We start from the raw sequence: 17,907 nt of genomic DNA, 5'->3' as shown, positions 1-17,907 counted from the left end.
CACTGAAAGGAATTTATTTAGTTGGCAAAGGAGGTGAAGATCCAGTTTTACCAGACCATAAAAAAAATGACAATGTAACCAAAGTGACTTCTGACATGTTGGTGTTGATGGCTTACTTAGGCTATTTCAGAAACCTTATTTACATGTGGAAGCGAAAGGAAATTCCAGGATTTTTTACTATGTGCATGGGATCGTCAGTGCCTTATCCATTTAATCTCACAAGAGCTTTGAGAGAGGAAGCTGGCAGGTGTCAGCTCATTATTTTCATTGCTCTCCTCTCTCCCTCTTAAATAATAAAAGAAAGCATGCTTTCTCCATCCACCTTTCTAGGTGCCTCTCAATGATGACCTCATTGTCCGTAGTGGATATAGCAGTGGCTTGGCTACAGTGCATGTAAGTATTTCATTCAGAACTGACTTATTTGGGAGTTATGTGCAAGCATTAAGTAACATAAAATAACTTTTTTTGCCACAAAGTTAAAAAAATCTGTGCTCTGGTAACTATGACTTAAGTGGGATTCATTTATCTAATTCTTTTTAGATATCTTAGTAGCTGTCCTCACAATTTCTTTTTGAAAATGGCTATTTTCAAACCTTGTAAGTATATAGTCTGTATATAATTATACATACAAAGTTGGGCAAAAGTAGGTTTACAGTTCCTTGTATGGAAAATAATATAACAATTAATAACTAATAATACAAGAATAAACAGTTTCACATACTCACAACTGTAAACCTACTTTTGCCCCACCCTATATATTATGAAGGTATAATTTTGTGTTTACATATGTATATGTATATTGTACATATATAATCCTATGCTTACATATGTATATGCATACACATGTATTCATGTTTTCTATGATTAGTAACATAGTCACATCTTATTTATACAGCATCATTGGGGATTGATATATATATATGTAAGGGCTTAAGTTTCTTTTATTTTAGCTATAGACTACATAGACATTCGTAAACAGCTTAGGAAAACTTGCCACTAAATGACTACAATAAAATGAAATATGTGTTCTGAGCATAAATTAACATTCTATTGATTATTTTAATTATACTTTAATCTTTAACTAGAGGCCCAGTGGACAAATTTGTGCTCAGGTGGGGTCTGGCTGACCCTCCCCGATCAGGGTCGATCGGGGCTGGGCTGGCCTGGAGAAGGGGCTGTGGGAGGTTTTTCACCAGCCCTGCCCCCAATCGGGACCCAATCAGAGTGGGCCAATGGGGGGGAGGGGCCACAGGAGGTTGGCTGGCCGCAGTGCACATCGTAGCAGCCGGTCGTTCTGGTCATTCTGTTCTTTCTGGTCGCTTTGCTTTTATATATATATATATATATACTAGTGGCCCGGTGCACGAAATTCGTGCACAGGAGGAGGGTGTCCCTCAGCCCAGCCTTGATCCTCTTGTTGGAAGGTTAGAGGCTAGTAGAAATCTTCCTTGTGAATATCTCCATGGAGCTGAGGGCAGGTGTCTAAGGTGGTTGTGTCTCAGCTTTCCCATCATCACCAGGGCCCAGGCTTGGGGTCCTCATGTCTTCCTTACTCTCCTCACCTTTGGTGCTCTAACCTCTTGAGAGGTGGGTGGAGAGGGATAGGTCTGTGGAAGCCAAAACTCAGGCTAAGACATCTAGGGCTGGACACTGAATATCTCTTGGTTTCCTTGTTTGCTTTAAGCTCTTTGGAGCGAGCCTAGCCTACGTGTACTAAACCAAAGGGCTTTGCTCCCATCCCATAGAAGAAGCAGAGATCTGGAAGGTCCCAGGAGGGGGAGGTTCAGGGCTCCTGTGGCCTTGGCCACCCTGCTGGAGAAGCAGAGCAAAGCATGGGGTGTGGCATAGAGACACCCTTGACAGGGCCCTGCGTGAGGCTGGCCGAGGCGTCCAGCCTGGGCAGTGGCGAGGACCCGCGGCTGCAGCAGCGCCGCGATCACACGGGCTCCGGCCTGGGCAGCGGGGACCCGCAGCTGCAGCGGCCCCACAATCGTGGGCTCTGCTTTAGGCCCGGGCAAGGGACCCCTAGCTCCCGGGACTGCCAGCTTCTCCCGTGCCCAGCTCCCATCGCTGGCTCCACCCCTACTTCCCGCTATCACTGGCCAGGGTGGCAAAGGCGCCCGATTCTCCAATCATGGCTGGGGGGCAGGGCTCCCCCCTGGGTTTCCAATCACTATCAGTGGCAGGGGGCTTCTTCCTGCTTTCCCTTTCGCCTCCCTGCATTGTGCCTACATATGCAAATTAAACGCCATCTTTGTTGGCGGTTAACCGCCATCTTAGTTGGCAGTTAATTTGCATATCGCCCTGATTAGCCAATGAAAAGGATAGCGGTCGTATGCTAATTACCATGTTTCTCTTTTATTAGATAGGATACACACACACACACAGATACTAGAGGACTGGTGCACGAATTCGTGCACTGGTGGGGTCCAGCCAGCCCGCCCCCGATAACAGTCATCGGGGATGGACTGGCTGGGGCGAGGGGCCACGGGCAGTTTGCCAGCCGGCCCCGTCCATGATCGGGGTATGGGCACCTACTCGGGGGTGGGGCCGGCAGGGGTGAGGGGCTGTGGGTGGTTTGCTGGCCAGCCCCACCCCTGATCAGAATGGGGGTACCCGCTCAGGGGCAGGGCCGGCCAGGGGGAGGGGCCACAGGCGTTCCAGTCATTCCGCCGTTCGGTCAATTTGCATATTATCCTTTTATTATATAGGATACATTGATTCTTTCAAAGACTGTTTATCACATTGCATGCGCAGGGCATGGATTGTCCACTTTCTATCACTTCTAGTTGCTTCAATAAACCTACTTCTGGCAGCAACCCTGCCCATCCATACACACCCATAATTTCTTGTTTACCATGGTGGTATGTGGACAAGGAGAAAATCACACTTTCTTGTACTGTTATATGTAAAATTGGAGTGTAGAAGCTCAAAGATGAACATCTTAGGAAGAGTGAGTTGCTCAGATTTAACTGCATAGAATTTGGACCAAGATTCTACCTGGAAGTTTTTGCTTAATTTGGGCTTCTCAGCTATGTTTCAGGTTGTGGAGTTTGCCAGAAGTCCAGCTGCTGGGAAAATGGGTCTTGATCGTACACCATTTGCACTGGATTTTGAAAATGATACTTCAAGCATCCCATTTACAACAGCAGTCCTCCCAGAATACCTTTTACACTTTCCCACTTTAAATATAATCTTGTTTACTTGTCCCAATGCAGGTAGCAACTGTGGTTCACAAAATTGGTACTTCTGAAGAATTTTGCAGCTTTCATTTGAAAATTGACGCCCAGGACATAGACGGTAAAACAGCATGATTTACACTATAATTTTGCCTAAGCATAAAGAGTGTCTTAGAGCTTCACTGAATGGGAAAATGTACTGGCCTCAAAATAAAAATTTCCTCGTCAAATTCTTTAGCAGATTGACATCAGAGTAAACATTACTGCCATTTATTATAATAGAAATAACTCCTTAATAATAGTTAGAAACTGGTATTAAGTAACAATAACTAAGCTAAAAGTATGCATTATTGATCAAGAAATTGTTTTGACTAATTTACTCTTTAAGGATGCTAATTTCAGATATTTGAATTTCTGTTACTTTAGTGTCAATGTTCCTTTCTAGAACCCTGAATTTCCCTATGATCCTGTTGGATTTCCACCCCTTACCCTTTCTGTATTCCAAGGGTTCTGACAAATACACATTTCTCTGCCTCCATCTTCAATTTGGCCTCTCCAGTACTTACGGCCTTTTATTAATGTACCCTTTCTTCTATGTGTGGCCTTCATATCCCTCGTCTGGTGGGTTGGTTCTCCCTTTTTAGTCCAAAAGCGAGTCCACATGTGCACTCCAGTCCTCCTCTAAGCGTGACCCCAGGGTAGGGGTGTGTGGTACTCCTCTGTCCTGATGGCTTTCCTGTGTGGCTCAGAGGCCTCTTCCTACACGAAACCTTCCAACTACCCATGAATCCAGGCATCTGCTTTTTCTACCTACAACCTCCCCCAAGCATGTTACCAATACATATTTACCTTAAATGACTCCTTCCTTAAATTATAAGTTATTTGAGAGCAACATATTGTTCTAATGATTTAAAGACTTCTTGGTATTGTCAGTAGCCATGAATTTTCATTAAAATCACCACAGGTGCCAACTTCCAAATCACAAATAACTTTTAAGTGTGTTCAGAGACCTGCCCATTAATGATTCTGTTCAGATGAGTTCAAAACAGTTAAAAACAGCTTATTCTCCTTTTTGTTTGTTTGCTTGTTTGTGTGTTGTGTGTGCCAGCATCCAACTTCAGAGACACCTCGGAATACAAGCGCCTAGTAGCATGTGCCAGGTGAGCGCATTTCCACAGAAGGAACTGTATACTTCAAGATCTCACATTTACCATTATATTATTGCTCTACATCTTTTTTAATTTTAAGGTGCAAAGTTGTTCACTTGTTCAAATGTAGAACATAACAGGTATTTTTAAATAGCTATTTACTATACAGACAAGTTTCATTTTTTGCTCATATATAGTTTTTCCTCCTGTTTTTGGCCATTTTCTAATTCAAACACTCTAATTTTTTTTTGTCTTTCAAACACACTAATTTTTTTTTGTAAACTGGGGACAGAATGTTCAAAAAAGCCAGATGGAATATGCTTTTGGCTCTGTAATGCTGAAGTTACATTGGATAAGTAACTGTGTAGTACTGAATCATGTGAAGAATTCTTTGCCTCCTAATATTCTCTCTCCTGATTAAAAAAAAAAATGCCAGCACACAGTTTCTGTGTTCGGAGGGCCTCTTTCGTGTACTTAGCTTTTTACAACATCTCTGTTGCATTCATAAGAAAAGAAAAAAAGGATTTTATTTCTCTCCTTCTCTTGGAACAAAATGCCTTTGGGAAAGTGTGCTGTCTTTGGCAGCAGGCAAAGGGCTTCTTGAAAGAAAGGTTTCTGTTCTGTGGTTGAAACCGTCACCATGGTAATCAGTCATCAAGGCTCCAGCAACTTTTCATAGAAACTTTCCTTTCAGGAGGCCCCTTTCCATCCTGTTGACAAAGTATTTGCATCTGTGAGCAAGAGTTCTCTGCTTCTGGTGACACTCACCCATCCAATTAGGGACATGTCCAGATGTCATATTACATCCCAAGTTGCTTTATATTCTGTTTAAATTGTTAACTTGGTGAGGAATGGAGTTAAAATTTTTATAAACCAGAAATCTTACAATATTTTAAATTATTATGGTAAATAATACATTTAGAACTTTAAATAGGGTCTGCTTCATATATGCTCTATGAAGTGTGATTGGGGACCAGAGATCCTCTGCCAACTCACTAACTCAAATACCTCCCATTTCACTAATACTTATTCCTTTAGGTGAGATCAATTCATTTTCCCTCTTATAAAGCTGGTTTCCCAGTTTCTTCCTTTAATCCTGACTGTTCTTCCAACCTCTACTCTTCCCCCCACCCCTCACCTGAGGATATGTTTATTGATGAGAGAGAGAGAGAGAGAGAGAGAGAGACAGACATTGATTATTGCCTCCTCTGTGTGCCCTGACCAGGGATGGAACCCACAACCTAGGTTGGTGCCCTGTCCAGGAAACAACCCCACAACCTTTTTGGTGTCTGGGACAATGCTCCAACCAATTGAGCCACCTGGTCAGGGCCCAAGCTCTACTCTTGAATGCCCAGCTACCTCTGAAGCACCTTGAGGTGAAGCTAGAACCTGGAATCAATCTTTGCAGAACCACATTATGCCCCTGTCCCCAGTCTCAGACCCACCAGCTTGTTCCATTTTTAATCTTCTAACTCTACTTAAAACTTTGGAATTTTAAAGATAAATTTAAAACACAAGTCTATACTTCTTCATAGTTAATTTTAGAAATAAGAAAATGAGCTCTAAAATGGGAAGATGGTTGTGGAAAACTCTCAGCAGAACTGGGATAAAACCCAAGTTTCCCGAATCCCCATCTCAGTGTTCTTTTCTCTCTTACCAGAAAAAACCCCCCACAAAACAGCAAATCTTCCATTTTACTCCCTTTGCTTTACTCCTTAGATGTTCCACAAGCACAATTCCTAGACAAAGGATAGTCCTTAAAACATTTTTTATGGCAGAATAGTATTCCATTGTGTAAATGTACCACAGCTTTTTATCCACTCATCTATTGATGAACACTTGGGCTGCTTCCATATCTTGGCTACTGTAAATACCACTGCAAAAAACATAGAAGTACACATATTCTTTTGAATTAGTGTTTCATGTTTCTTTGGATAAATTCCCAAAAGTGGAATCGCTGGGACATAAGTCAGTTCCATTTTTAGTTTTTTGAGATAACTCCATAATGCTTTCTACAGTGGCTGCACCAATCTGCATTCCCAACAACAGCACGCAAGGGTTCCATTTTCTCCACATCCTTACCAACACTTTTACCCTTTGCAACAGCATGGATGGACCTGAAGAACATTATGCTAAGTGAAATAAGCCAGTCAGAGAAAGACAAGTACCAAATGATTTCACTCATATGTAGAATTTCATGAACAAACTGAACTACCACGCCAAATAGAGACAGACTCATAGAGAGTGGGCAGACAGCTCTGGTGGGGAGAGTGAGAAAAAAAAAGAAAATAAAAAAGAGAACTCATGGACATGGACAACAGTGTGGTGATTGCAGAAGTGGGAGGGAGGTGGGTCGAAGTGGAAAAGGGCATAGAGGGATAAACAGTAATGGGGGGGGAAAAACCATACATTTTTTAAAAAATAAATTGCCTTTTGTGGAAAGTTTAGAAAATAGAGAAAAGCATGGAAAAGAAATAATCACACTTGTAATCTCACAATGCAGAAAAAATAGCTGCTAATATTTTAGTATATTTCCTTCCAGTATTTTCCTGACCATGCTTATTGAGTCTTTTTACAATATACAACTAATTTTCTTCTTTGAATATGCTCTGTTAGATAAAGAACTAAAATGAGAACTAAAATGCAGCTCTGAGGTGAACCAGTAATGTAACTGATCTTCAGTCAGGTGCCTTACTCTCACCCTCAGTTTCCTCAAGTAGTTAAGAGCTTGGACTGAATGGTTTTTATGAATTCTACCAGCTCTATTGAGATTATTAGTGAAGTGAGTAAAGAGTTACTATAGAGCAGCGGTTCTCAACCTGTGGGTCGAGACCCCTTTGGGGGTCGAACGACCCTTTGACAGGGGTTGCCTAAGACCATCGGAAAACACATATATAATTACATATTGTTTTTGTGATTAATCACTATGCTTTAATTATGTTCAATTTGTAACAATGAAATTGGGGGTCACCACAACATGAGGAACTGTATTAAAGGGTCACGGCATTAGGAAGGTTGAGAACCACTGCTATAGATGATTAAAAGGCCTCTTGAAACTAAAAATTCAGAGATTGACATGCATATGTTGTGGTGGAGATCCAACTTTAAACATGAAAGCCTATCAAGGAACGTAGCCTTTTCTTAAAGAATCTTATCTATTTATTTACTCCATTTTATAATCTCTAATTATTTTAGCTACAAACACAGTAAAGAAGAATCATCATCCGGGTCCTCCCATGCAGTGATGGATATCTCTTTGCCTACTGGAGTCAATGCAAACACAGAAGACTTAAGAGCTGTAAATCTTTTTGTATATTGTTATGAATTCTTGGTTTTCTTTACTGCATTATTTTACAAAGATATTTCCTCTAACTCAAATATGTCACTTTCAAAGAATCACCCAGAATATTCTTTCCAAACCAACAACCTGCCTAAATTTTGATTTTTCAGTGAAGTTATTGCTGGTGTAAATGAGTTCTTGCAGTGCAGTGAGAAAAGAATTTCAAAGGCACACATGTGGGAGAAATTTAATAGTGGCAAGATTTATTGGAATGAAGGGATACAACAAGCCCTTATGGATGTAGAGCAAGCATGTCAAACTCAAAGGCTAACACAGGCCAAATAAACAAGGCATGCTACTCGCAGGCTGCTAGTTAGACATGCTTGATGTAGAGGGTGGGCAGGCTTTAACAACAACTGCTCCGAGAGCCTTGATAATCTTCCATATATTTTCTTGGTTTTCAGAAGGAGCAGGCCTGCTTTCATCTCTCCAATCTACTTCCTGGGTTTCCCAGGCTTGGGTTGGTCCCTCCTCCTAACCAATTCCTTTCCTGGATCTTCTGGCGTTCCATGCCCTTATCCAATCTGATTCTTTTCCCAGATTTTCCCAGGCTAGACTCCACCCCTTTATAGTTCATTTAGCTCCTACTGCAAGTGCTCCAAAGTTCTGCAGTCATCTGGTTTCTACTGTGCATGAACTTTCCTTTCCCTTCGCCATCTTGGCTTCTACTGCATATACACCTAGTGACCTGCCTTATTTATCCCTCCCTCAGTAATCCGGCCTATCTTCCTGCTTCAGAGTGAATCAGACTTAATGTCCAATTCAGCTCCCTAGTGAATCAGGCTTAATGTCTGATTTCATTTGCTCCCTTTTCTAACTAACTCACTATCTATGCTAACAAAGTGAGGACATATATTTCCATGGCACAAAAACTGTGAGTGCATGTGATAGCATGTTCCAACTTTTTCAAGAGGAGGAGCCCCACTTTTTTTAATAGTGGTTTATGTCACCATTATCTAACATCTCATTACCGAGTGAATGCATTTAAACAAAAAGATCATAAAATTAAATTCAAGCTTTTCTCTTTCCTCCCTTAGCTTGTAGAAGGGGTGGATCAAGTATTAACTGACTACCAAATCAAAGATGGGCATGTTATTCTGCAACTGAATTCGGTAAGTTCCACCTCCCATCATTCTTTATTTACTATTACTATTCAAAATGTACAAGCTAAAATATTATCAGTTTCTTCTCTCTCATAATTTCATTAAACCTTGAATTTGCCAAACAGATTCCTTCCAATGAGTTTGTTTGCGTTCGATTTCGGATAGTTGAACTTTTTCAAGTTGGGTTTCTGAATCCTGCTACTTTCACAGTGTATGAATACCACAGACCAGGTAACCAACTCTACTCTGAAATTTCTCCAGAGGACTACTTTGTATTCATTACAGAACCATTAGAAATCCACTAGAGGCCTGTAAATGTTATATATTGCCTCTTGAGGACTTACTCTTCACAAAAGTCCCAACTTACACATACAAACTACAGCATGACTTTGAGCAAATCATTTCCTCTCTCTGGCCCTTCATTTCTTCGTTTTAAAAAATAACTGGATTAGTTTGCTCCCAGTTCTTTTATTTTTTCTTTTTGTTTGTTAATCCTTATACGAGGATAGTTTTCCCATTGATTTTCAGAGAGAATGGAAGGGAAGGAAGATAGGAGGGTGGGAGGAAGAGAGGGAGGGAGGGAGGGGGAAGGGAGGGAGGGAAGATAAAACCAGCAACCCACGCCCTTGACCAGGAATTGAACCTGGAACCCTTTGGTGCGTGGGGCAACACTCTCTAACCACTGAGAACTTCAGCCAGGGCAGATTATTCCCAGCTTTTAAATTATTTGCCTCATTTTCATTGAACCTCTCCTTTTTAGAGAAGTCCATTTAGTCTACAACTTTTTAAATTCTCTCAGAATCAACTTCTACTCCAACTATATTCTCATCATATTTTGCAGAGAACTCTATTAGAGTAGTTGCCACATTCACATTGCATTGTAGTTATTTGTTTGCGTATCTTTCTCACCAGCCCCAGATGGAATATTTTCATCTGTTGTGTCCCTAGTATCTAACACAGTGTCAGGTACATAATGTGTATTGATAAATGTTGAATGAATGGCCCACATTTGGCCACTTCGGAGAATATTAAGTGATTGGAGAGCTCTCTGATTCACAGGACAGATGACTCCACTTTGGACAGTTGTACGTCTTAGAAAAATTTTAGAGTGAACCAAACTCTGACACCCATTCATTCTAGTTTTAACTACTGAAATCACATAGAACATACTTAACCCCACCTCCCCTTCAGAAATAAAACACACACACACACACACACACACACACACACACTTGTTTTCTTCTCCAGCCTAGACAATTATAATTCTTTCAATAGACTCTCATGTAACATAGTATATTTCCTTTCATTCATGGAAGCACCAAATATTTTCATTCTAAGAAAGAATATTGAACAGTAAAATTTCAAGCACAAAAGGGAAGATCATTTTGAGGGGCCATGCTAGGATAACCAATTCAAAATTTAATCACCATGAGCCTTACCTACCAAAGAAGGTTTTGGAATTGGTGATCTCCAAGACACCACAGGCGAGATTCACAGGGTGGTAAATGTGTTGTACACTGACCAAGCCCCCTCTCCTAACCATGCTTTCATTGCCACAGATAAAAAGTGCACCATGTTTTATAGTACCTCCAATAGCCAACTTCAGAAAGTCTGTGAAGGAGCAACGTGCAAATGTGTAGAAGGTAAATGTCATTTAACATGTTTAGGATGCATGCGTGTTTAAAGCAGCCACTCATAATCTGGTGCTATTCTGGGAGAAGCTATCTGACAAACTGTGGTATATCAGAAATAAAAATGCAATCTCTGATCATTGAAAGCTGATGCCTTGAGCACTATAAAGCTACTTCTCAACAACTTCTGAACAACCTGATGTTTTCTACGGTACAGATAGTTGTTCACTATTAGAGGGATAACAGGATATGAAATTCTTACTTTTCACCTGGTCTTTCTCATGTAATAGGTCCACAACTTTACAGAATAGAGGCTCCCCTTTCTTTCCCTTATTCCTCCCCAGTCAATGAATTCTCCCTTCAATCTTTTATAAATCCAAGACAGCCTTCTTGGCCAAGAAAAAGACCCAGAACTCACAAATAATCAACTGACTCCATGAGGGTTGGGGTTGGTTTGGTTTTATTTTGTTTTTCTAAATCTTTAATCTCTATATATAAAAGCCTAAGTGACCATTATGACTGAAAGACTGGAACGACCAGTCGACCGGTCGCTATGACACACACTGACCACCAGAGGCAGACACTCAACGCAGGAGCTGCCCCTTGGTGGTCAGTGCTCTCACACAGTGGGGGCACCACTCAGCCAGAAGCCAGGCTCATGGCTGGCGAGCACAGCTGTGGTGGCAGGAAGCGCTACCAAGCAGCAGTGGCAGTGGCGGGCACATCAGGGAGCCAGAATGAGCAGCAGCGGAGCTGCACCCTGCCCCAGCTGGGGCTCCTCCCCGGAAGTCCAACATCCCCCGAGGGGTCCCGGATTGCAAGAGGGCACAGGCCAGGCTGAGGGACCCCACCCATGCATGAATCAGTGCACCGGGCCTCTACTATGTACATATTTCTTGGGTACTTGTTGCATCATTTTATATCTGTAAATCAGTGAAGTTATCATTTTGTTCCTTCAAGGGATTTTTTATTATACTTAAAATGGGAAAATTTCCTCCATTCTTCAGTGGAAGCATCTACATTTCTGAAAAGCTGAATGTGAAGTGACTATTCATTTTAAGAATAAGTCCCATGGTCAAAATTTTGTTTTTATTTATTTTGTTTTTGCTTTATATAATGTTTCACTTTATGGAAGAGGAGAAAATAGACGGGTCTTAGGAATCTGGTATATATAAGATTATATTTGATTGTCTCAGGGCTCATGGGCACTGTGTTTACTCCCATGGAGAGTGTCTGCTTCCTTGCATTAATCTTTTACCATTTTTCACAAAATCCAGCTGACTGTGGACAAATGCAGCCAGAATTGGATTTGACAATCTCTGCAGATACTAGAAAAGAAACAGCATGTAAACCAGAGATTGCATATGGTAAGTTCAAAAGTTTAATATATAGTTCCATTGAACATGACATTTTATGAATACAAAATCAGGAAGATCAGTAACTTTATGTACTGATTATATGGATACAACAGTACATGTATTTCTTTGAAGAAAAATGACAGCAGTTTTTAGCATTAACATGCAAAGTTATTTATCCTTCAGCAAGAAACATGATTTTCATTAACAATGATGGAAGTGACGTGCACACCTAGCCAAGATACTTTACCCCCATATATCCCATTGAATTAAAGGTGCTTAAACATATTCAAAGACAATGTTTTCCAGTCTTCACCAAAGTAAATGTTTTTTATTGATTTTTAGAAAGAGAGGGAGGAAGGGAAAGAGGGAGAGATACATCGATGTGTGAGAGAAACATAGATTGGTTGATTCTCATATGCACCCTTACCGGGGATCCAACACGCAACCCAGATATGTACTAGTATATGCCCTGGCTGGGAATCGAACCTGCAATACTTTGGTGCATGGGATGACCCTCCAACCAGCTGAGCCACCCAGCCAGGGCTCAAAGAGAATTTCTGAGAAATCACAAAGATGTAAGATTTCACTACTTACTCTATTCTTCCAGTTGATGGAGCAGAGGTGGAGACAAAAGTGGTTTTAGGATTTGGGTGTCTTTTTTTTTAGATCTCTTCAAAGACATAGTAAAACATCAATACTAAATAATTTTAATATATATAGAATTTAAATCCATGTTTGAGACTCTCCATTTAAAAAAAAAAAAAAAAGCATCTCTTGGTTTTTCAGAGCTCAGCTCTAAATTAAATAAATGCCCAAGTACAGTTTTGTGTTATCTCAAGTCCCTCATGGAATTAGCTCCTTTATTTTTTATCCATACTTTCTCATGTTTATTTCTGGATATTGTACACTATCTCATATCTTTTCTTGAGGAACTTTTCATATTACTTTGAGGTAACAGAATATTATCTTTGTTTTACTAGTGAAAAAAACTGAGGCTCAGGGAAATGAAATAATTTTCTCAAAGCCATACAGGAAGTTAAGTAGTAGAACTAGGAGGTATCCTGGTCTCCAATATGATTGCCATTATATTACACTGAATTCTCTCAATGAAAATACAACCATCAGAATGAATTTTGTGTGGTTATAGTCTTTCTTTCTTTCTAATTCATCTTCTTTCTTTTTTCTAAAGCTAAAAAGTGGCCCAACTCAGCCAACACCCACTGTAGTTTTTAAAATAGATTGAGACCTGAAGAAAATACCATATTGTTTTAGCAAACAAAAATTTCATTAAATTATTTCTTCCTTCCATTTTAGAACTATTTAAACTTTTAAATGTCAGAAACCTACTTAACACAGAATAAATTCAATCTTGATTTAGTTTATTACTTAAAAAAAGAAACTTAGCTGGCTCTTTGGGAGATTATTGGTTTTTACCGGAATAACAGGATAGAAACAAAATAAAATAGTAAATACATTGCTCATATCTACCATAAAGATTTATGAATCCGAAATTCAGCACAGTTTTTATTTTAAGTGACTAATTTACACAGCCTTTCCCCCCGCACCCAAAAAATGAGTCCATTCATTCATCTATTTTGTCTTTTCTTGAAAGTAATAAACTAAATCCAGATTGCATTTATTTTCTGTGTTAAAATAGGTTTCTGGTATCTAGCTAGCTAGCTAGGATCTCAAAAATGGACAAAACTTTCAACCACATCAAGAGCAAAACTAAAGGATCCTTTCTCAGGCCACATGGAAGGAATGGACCCCTTCAAGCTGGTCATTCCAGGATGGAGGTCAAACACACCATGGATTAAACATTGATGCCTGAAGAGAAACAGCATTGGGAGTGGCTTATGTCAGAAAGTTGCCAATCCAAGCAAAGATGAATCAGAAAACAGAATCCTATCAAAAACCAAAAATCAAAGCCAGTGGAAGCAAGAGAGCAAGGAGGCTCCCAAGGCTGGCCTGAATGATAACTAAAGGGTCCCCTCCGTGCTTGTGCAGAAAAGGAAGGGGCTCTTCACAGGGTCCATGAGCTTGACTCCACTAATCTTACAGGATCCAAATCTGAACTTTATATCTAACAAAGTCTCATTTTGTTTGTTTTGTGTGCTTCTTTAATTTACTATTGTTCTTATCCTAGTCAGCCTGTTCTATAACAGTGCCCAGGGCTAATGATTCTACTTAGAATGAATCATTAGAGTAATAATCAGTAGAATCAGACTTCCAAGCCTTTGAGAAGGCTTTTTGGAAAAAATAAGATCTACCTCAGGGTAGAGAGCTGGCCATGCTTTATTTCTCATTTGTTTGACAAACTCTGGTCTCTATTGGACATGGCATTCGTGGTATTTAGCATGAACTGTTGTTGTTTTCTTTTTTTTTTTTTTTTACCAGCTTATAAAGTTAGTATCACATCCCTCACTGAAGAAAATGTTTTTGTCAAGTATACTGCAACCCTCCTGGATGTCTACAAAGCTGGTGAGAATACTCATTCATTTTTCCATTCAACAAAGATTTAGTACTTACTATGCGCCAGACATTTTATAAGACACAGAGAATACAACTTGTATAACAAAGCCAGAGTTACTGTCTTTATGAAGCTTATATTCTATTTAGGGAGACACATTTTTTTAAAGAAAGGAAATGGGCAACTAAAATAAATAATTATTTTTGAAAACTGTCTTGGTGTAAGAAAATTTTGCATACTTTGTTATCTCTTCACTCTGGATTCATTTTTAATATGTGTAAATTTTTAATTTATAAAAATATCAAAGCACCACACACTTAATAACTTACACAAGAATTTCTGCACACTAATAATAAACCAAAATAAAAACAAACTATTTAGAATCAAGGGCAACTATGTGGTTCAAGGATAATAAATTGGTGTTTCTCCTAAAACACAGGATGCTTAGAGTAGGTGAGGATATAAATGATAAACAGATTAGTGATTGTTGACGCTGAGGTTAATTAATTATTCTCTCTTCACCTGAATAAGCTTGAAATTTTCCATAACAAAAGGCTTTTTAAAATAATGGTAAGGCACCACACAGCCACTCTGCTAACGATGACAGGGACTGAACTGGCAATTAGTACTGAGAACGTTGTTTACATGTTGCTACGACAGGAAGTCATTGGAAAAGCCCAAGAAAATTAGCTTGAACTAATGTGTGTATATTAGAATTTGTATTACTAATTAAAGTTGATTGTTTACACAGTTACTATTGTATACTATTTATCAATATATTCAGAAGTCTTTCAGGATTTATTGATTAGGATGATTCTGCCAGAGTTTGACAGCTAACTGGAAATCAGTCCTGAATATATAAGAGTGAATTAGACCCAGTCTCTGCCTCAAGAAATTCCCAGCCAAGCTGAGGAGACAGACATGTGGAGCGAAATATCATGGTAGAAGTTCAAGTATAATGGGAGTAACGGGAAGATAGATATTTTAGGTGTTCCAAGTCTTTTACATGTCTCACACTTTTTAACAAAGTTTCCCATTGCCAGCTACCAACTACTTTTTAATTTTGCTATACAACTGTGGAGATTAATATTGTTCAACTAGAGAGAGGTTCTTTTAATTCCTGGTTCTGCAAGAGTAATGATAAGCAAATATCTAGTGCTTACTGTATATGTATTTCTAAGCATTTTTCATATATCAACCCATTTAATCTCACAACAGTTCTACAAGGTAGGTTTTATTGTCATGCCCGTTTATCAGATGAGGGGACTGAGCCCTTACACAAAGAGCAAAAATCATTTGTCCCAGGTCACACAGTCAGGAAGTGGCAGAGTGGGGTATAACCTAGGCACCGGAGTCTGAAACCTTAACTGTATGGACATTGTTGCTCCCCAGTAGCCATTAGTCTCCCTATATAAATTTACATACACTAATAAATAGCCTTGAGGGACTGGAATGCTTAAGAGAGATACAATTGTGACACCATAACAGGAATGTGATAACTTTCTTTGTATGCCTCTCAGGTGAAGCTGCTTCTGAGAAAGACTCTGAAATCACCTTCATTAAAAAGGCAACCTGTGTTAATGCTAACCTGCAAAAAGGAAGGCAGTATTTAATTATGGGTAAAGAAGCTCTCCAGATAAAACACAATTTCAGTATCAAGTAAGTCACCAATATTTTGGAGTCTCTGATCTTCCCTCCAAAATTGAGTATAATTTATCCTTAAATACACTATATGTTTCTTATGTGCCCTGCTGTTAATCAAACAAACCATTAGGAGCAAAAGTGAAATAATGTGAGTTTGAAACAAAGAAATTTTTAAAACCATTAGGGTAACTGAGGACTCTCTGACAGATAAACCGTGTGCCTGGGTCTGAAGATGAATCTGAGGGTGCTTATCCAAACCCCCTATACCACATCTGCTCCCTCAATAATTTCTCAGGCTATTCTGTTTGTAAAGAGAGAAGTGCTTACATACACTTTTTATTATCATTTTAAAAAAATAGACATTGAAACAGATGTCGTTTCTGCCTTTAACTGTGAGAGCTCCAAGCAGCTTCATGACCAGCAGGGGCCTGTGGATCTTCCCACTGGGAGGCGAGTCCAGAAGAGTTTGGCCGACAGCCTGACCCCCCGGGACCTGAACAGCCTGAACTCAATCAAATTTGGCTCTCCTCTATCTGTGGCCATCATCACAAACGCTTCGTTTTTATTTTTTCTTGGCAGGTACATCTACCCTTTAGATTCCTCCACCTGGATTGAATATTGGCCTACAGACACAAGGTGTCCATCATGCCAAACATTTTTAGCCAATTTAGATATGTTTGCTGAAGACATCTTTTTAAATGGCTGCGAAAATCCCTGAAAAAAGTCATCGGTGTACAGTTTTCACTATGAATTCCTGTTGTTGAAGTCTCTTCCTTTTCTTTTTTTAAACGTTCACAGCTGGTCTTATTTGGAAAGCTCACTTTACTTAGAATTAGTGGCACTTGCTTTTATTAGAGAACGGTTTTAAGAGCTGTAACATTCTGAAATAACATGGCCTTGGGGGCATGGAGACAGGTACTCATTCCAAGGTTATTGGACACCAGAAGCAATAAATTGGAACGTCTCCTAAAACCTACCACTCAGGAATGTTTACTGGGGACAAAAGAATAGCCCATTGAAATGTGGTATCTTAGAAAAACATGCCCTTGCTTAAAAGAAAATACCAAGGAAGAGAAAACTGATCATTAAAGCCTAACTTTGCTTTCAAAATGTGCAAAAAAGCGGAAAAGCATGTTATTTTATGCCTCACCCACATAAAGACAGGCAAATTGAGAGGTGGAGAAGGTAGCAGTAGAGAATCAAGAAGGCCTAACTTTGAAGCCCTCAGCAAACTGAGAAGGTAGGAGAGTTTGTCTTTGCCCTTCCCCTTCTGTTGCCCTCTCCTTTCCCCCTTTCAGGACCTCTAGTTTCTTCCCTTCCCTCCCAGCACATATTCATTTCCCCAGGAACTCACCCTTGCTAATAATTGTTCTCCTGGAAGATAGGCCCCAGTGCAGCAACTGGTGAAATCAGGAATCAGGAGGCCTTTGTTGTACCCCCAACTAGATGTCTAAGCCTTCGTTTGGCTTTATAACAGAGGAATTATAACAGGATGTTCATTTAAGTGACATTTTGTAGCACATTAAAGCTCCCACACATATTCCCATGTAATGGCTCAAGCATCTCACAAGGTATAGGAATTATTATTATCCCCATTTTACAGATGAGGACATGGAGGCTCAGAAAGATGAAGCAATTTTCCCAGCCTATTAAGGGGCAGAGTCAGTGACCACATCTCAAGGCTCTCTCAGTGTAAGCACACCCCTCTTCTGCATCACTGCACCCGCCACATTGCTTGTCAGGTTTCACTTTCTAAGACTAAGACAGGATGCAGTTGGAGTTTCTCAGATGTGTATAGTTTAACCAGCCCCATTGAAATATTGCCAAGGAAGTGTGAAGATAAACTCTGGATGTAACAGTAACTGTGACTAAAATGCATTGCCTTTTTGAAAAATCTGCTTCTTTTTTTTTTTCTTTTTTTTTTTTTTACCAACCCTGCAGTGTGCCTTGTAACACTAAGATTTTCCACTTCCAGGAACTAAGGATTTATTTTTGTTAATGTCAAAGCTCACATTGTAGACACTCCCTTGGCAA

At 39.8% G+C, this 17,907-nt stretch overlaps 1 protein-coding gene across 2 annotated transcripts in view; it reads left to right on the top strand.

The window, feature by feature from the left end:
- C5 (complement C5) overlaps positions 1–16,849 on the top strand; it is a 98,038-nt gene extending 81,189 nt beyond the window's left edge. For both annotated transcript variants that reach the window (XM_070430818.1, XM_070430817.1), the window contains 11 exons: positions 331–393; positions 3,219–3,300; positions 4,288–4,339; positions 7,523–7,625; positions 8,705–8,779; positions 8,896–9,001; positions 10,330–10,413; positions 11,679–11,768; positions 14,157–14,240; positions 15,750–15,888; positions 16,453–16,849. In XM_070430818.1, coding sequence (XP_070286919.1) covers positions 331–393; positions 3,219–3,300; positions 4,288–4,339; positions 7,523–7,625; positions 8,705–8,779; positions 8,896–9,001; positions 10,330–10,413; positions 11,679–11,768; positions 14,157–14,240; positions 15,750–15,888; positions 16,453–16,591 — 1,017 coding nt within the window. In that variant the 3' untranslated portion in view covers positions 16,592–16,849. The remainder of the gene's footprint in view (positions 1–330; positions 394–3,218; positions 3,301–4,287; positions 4,340–7,522; positions 7,626–8,704; positions 8,780–8,895; positions 9,002–10,329; positions 10,414–11,678; positions 11,769–14,156; positions 14,241–15,749; positions 15,889–16,452) is intronic.
- The last annotated feature ends 1,058 nt before the right edge of the window (positions 16,850–17,907 follow it).

This window comes from Myotis yumanensis, unplaced genomic scaffold (genome assembly GCF_028538775.1).
Source record: "Myotis yumanensis isolate MYYU_CA2020_CCGP unplaced genomic scaffold, mMyoYum1.0.hap1 SCAF_12, whole genome shotgun sequence".
Lineage (NCBI taxonomy): Eukaryota > Metazoa > Chordata > Mammalia > Chiroptera > Vespertilionidae > Myotis > Myotis yumanensis.
The sequence above is the reverse complement of the archived record's forward strand: the minus strand, read 5'-3'. Positions and strand labels throughout refer to the sequence as shown.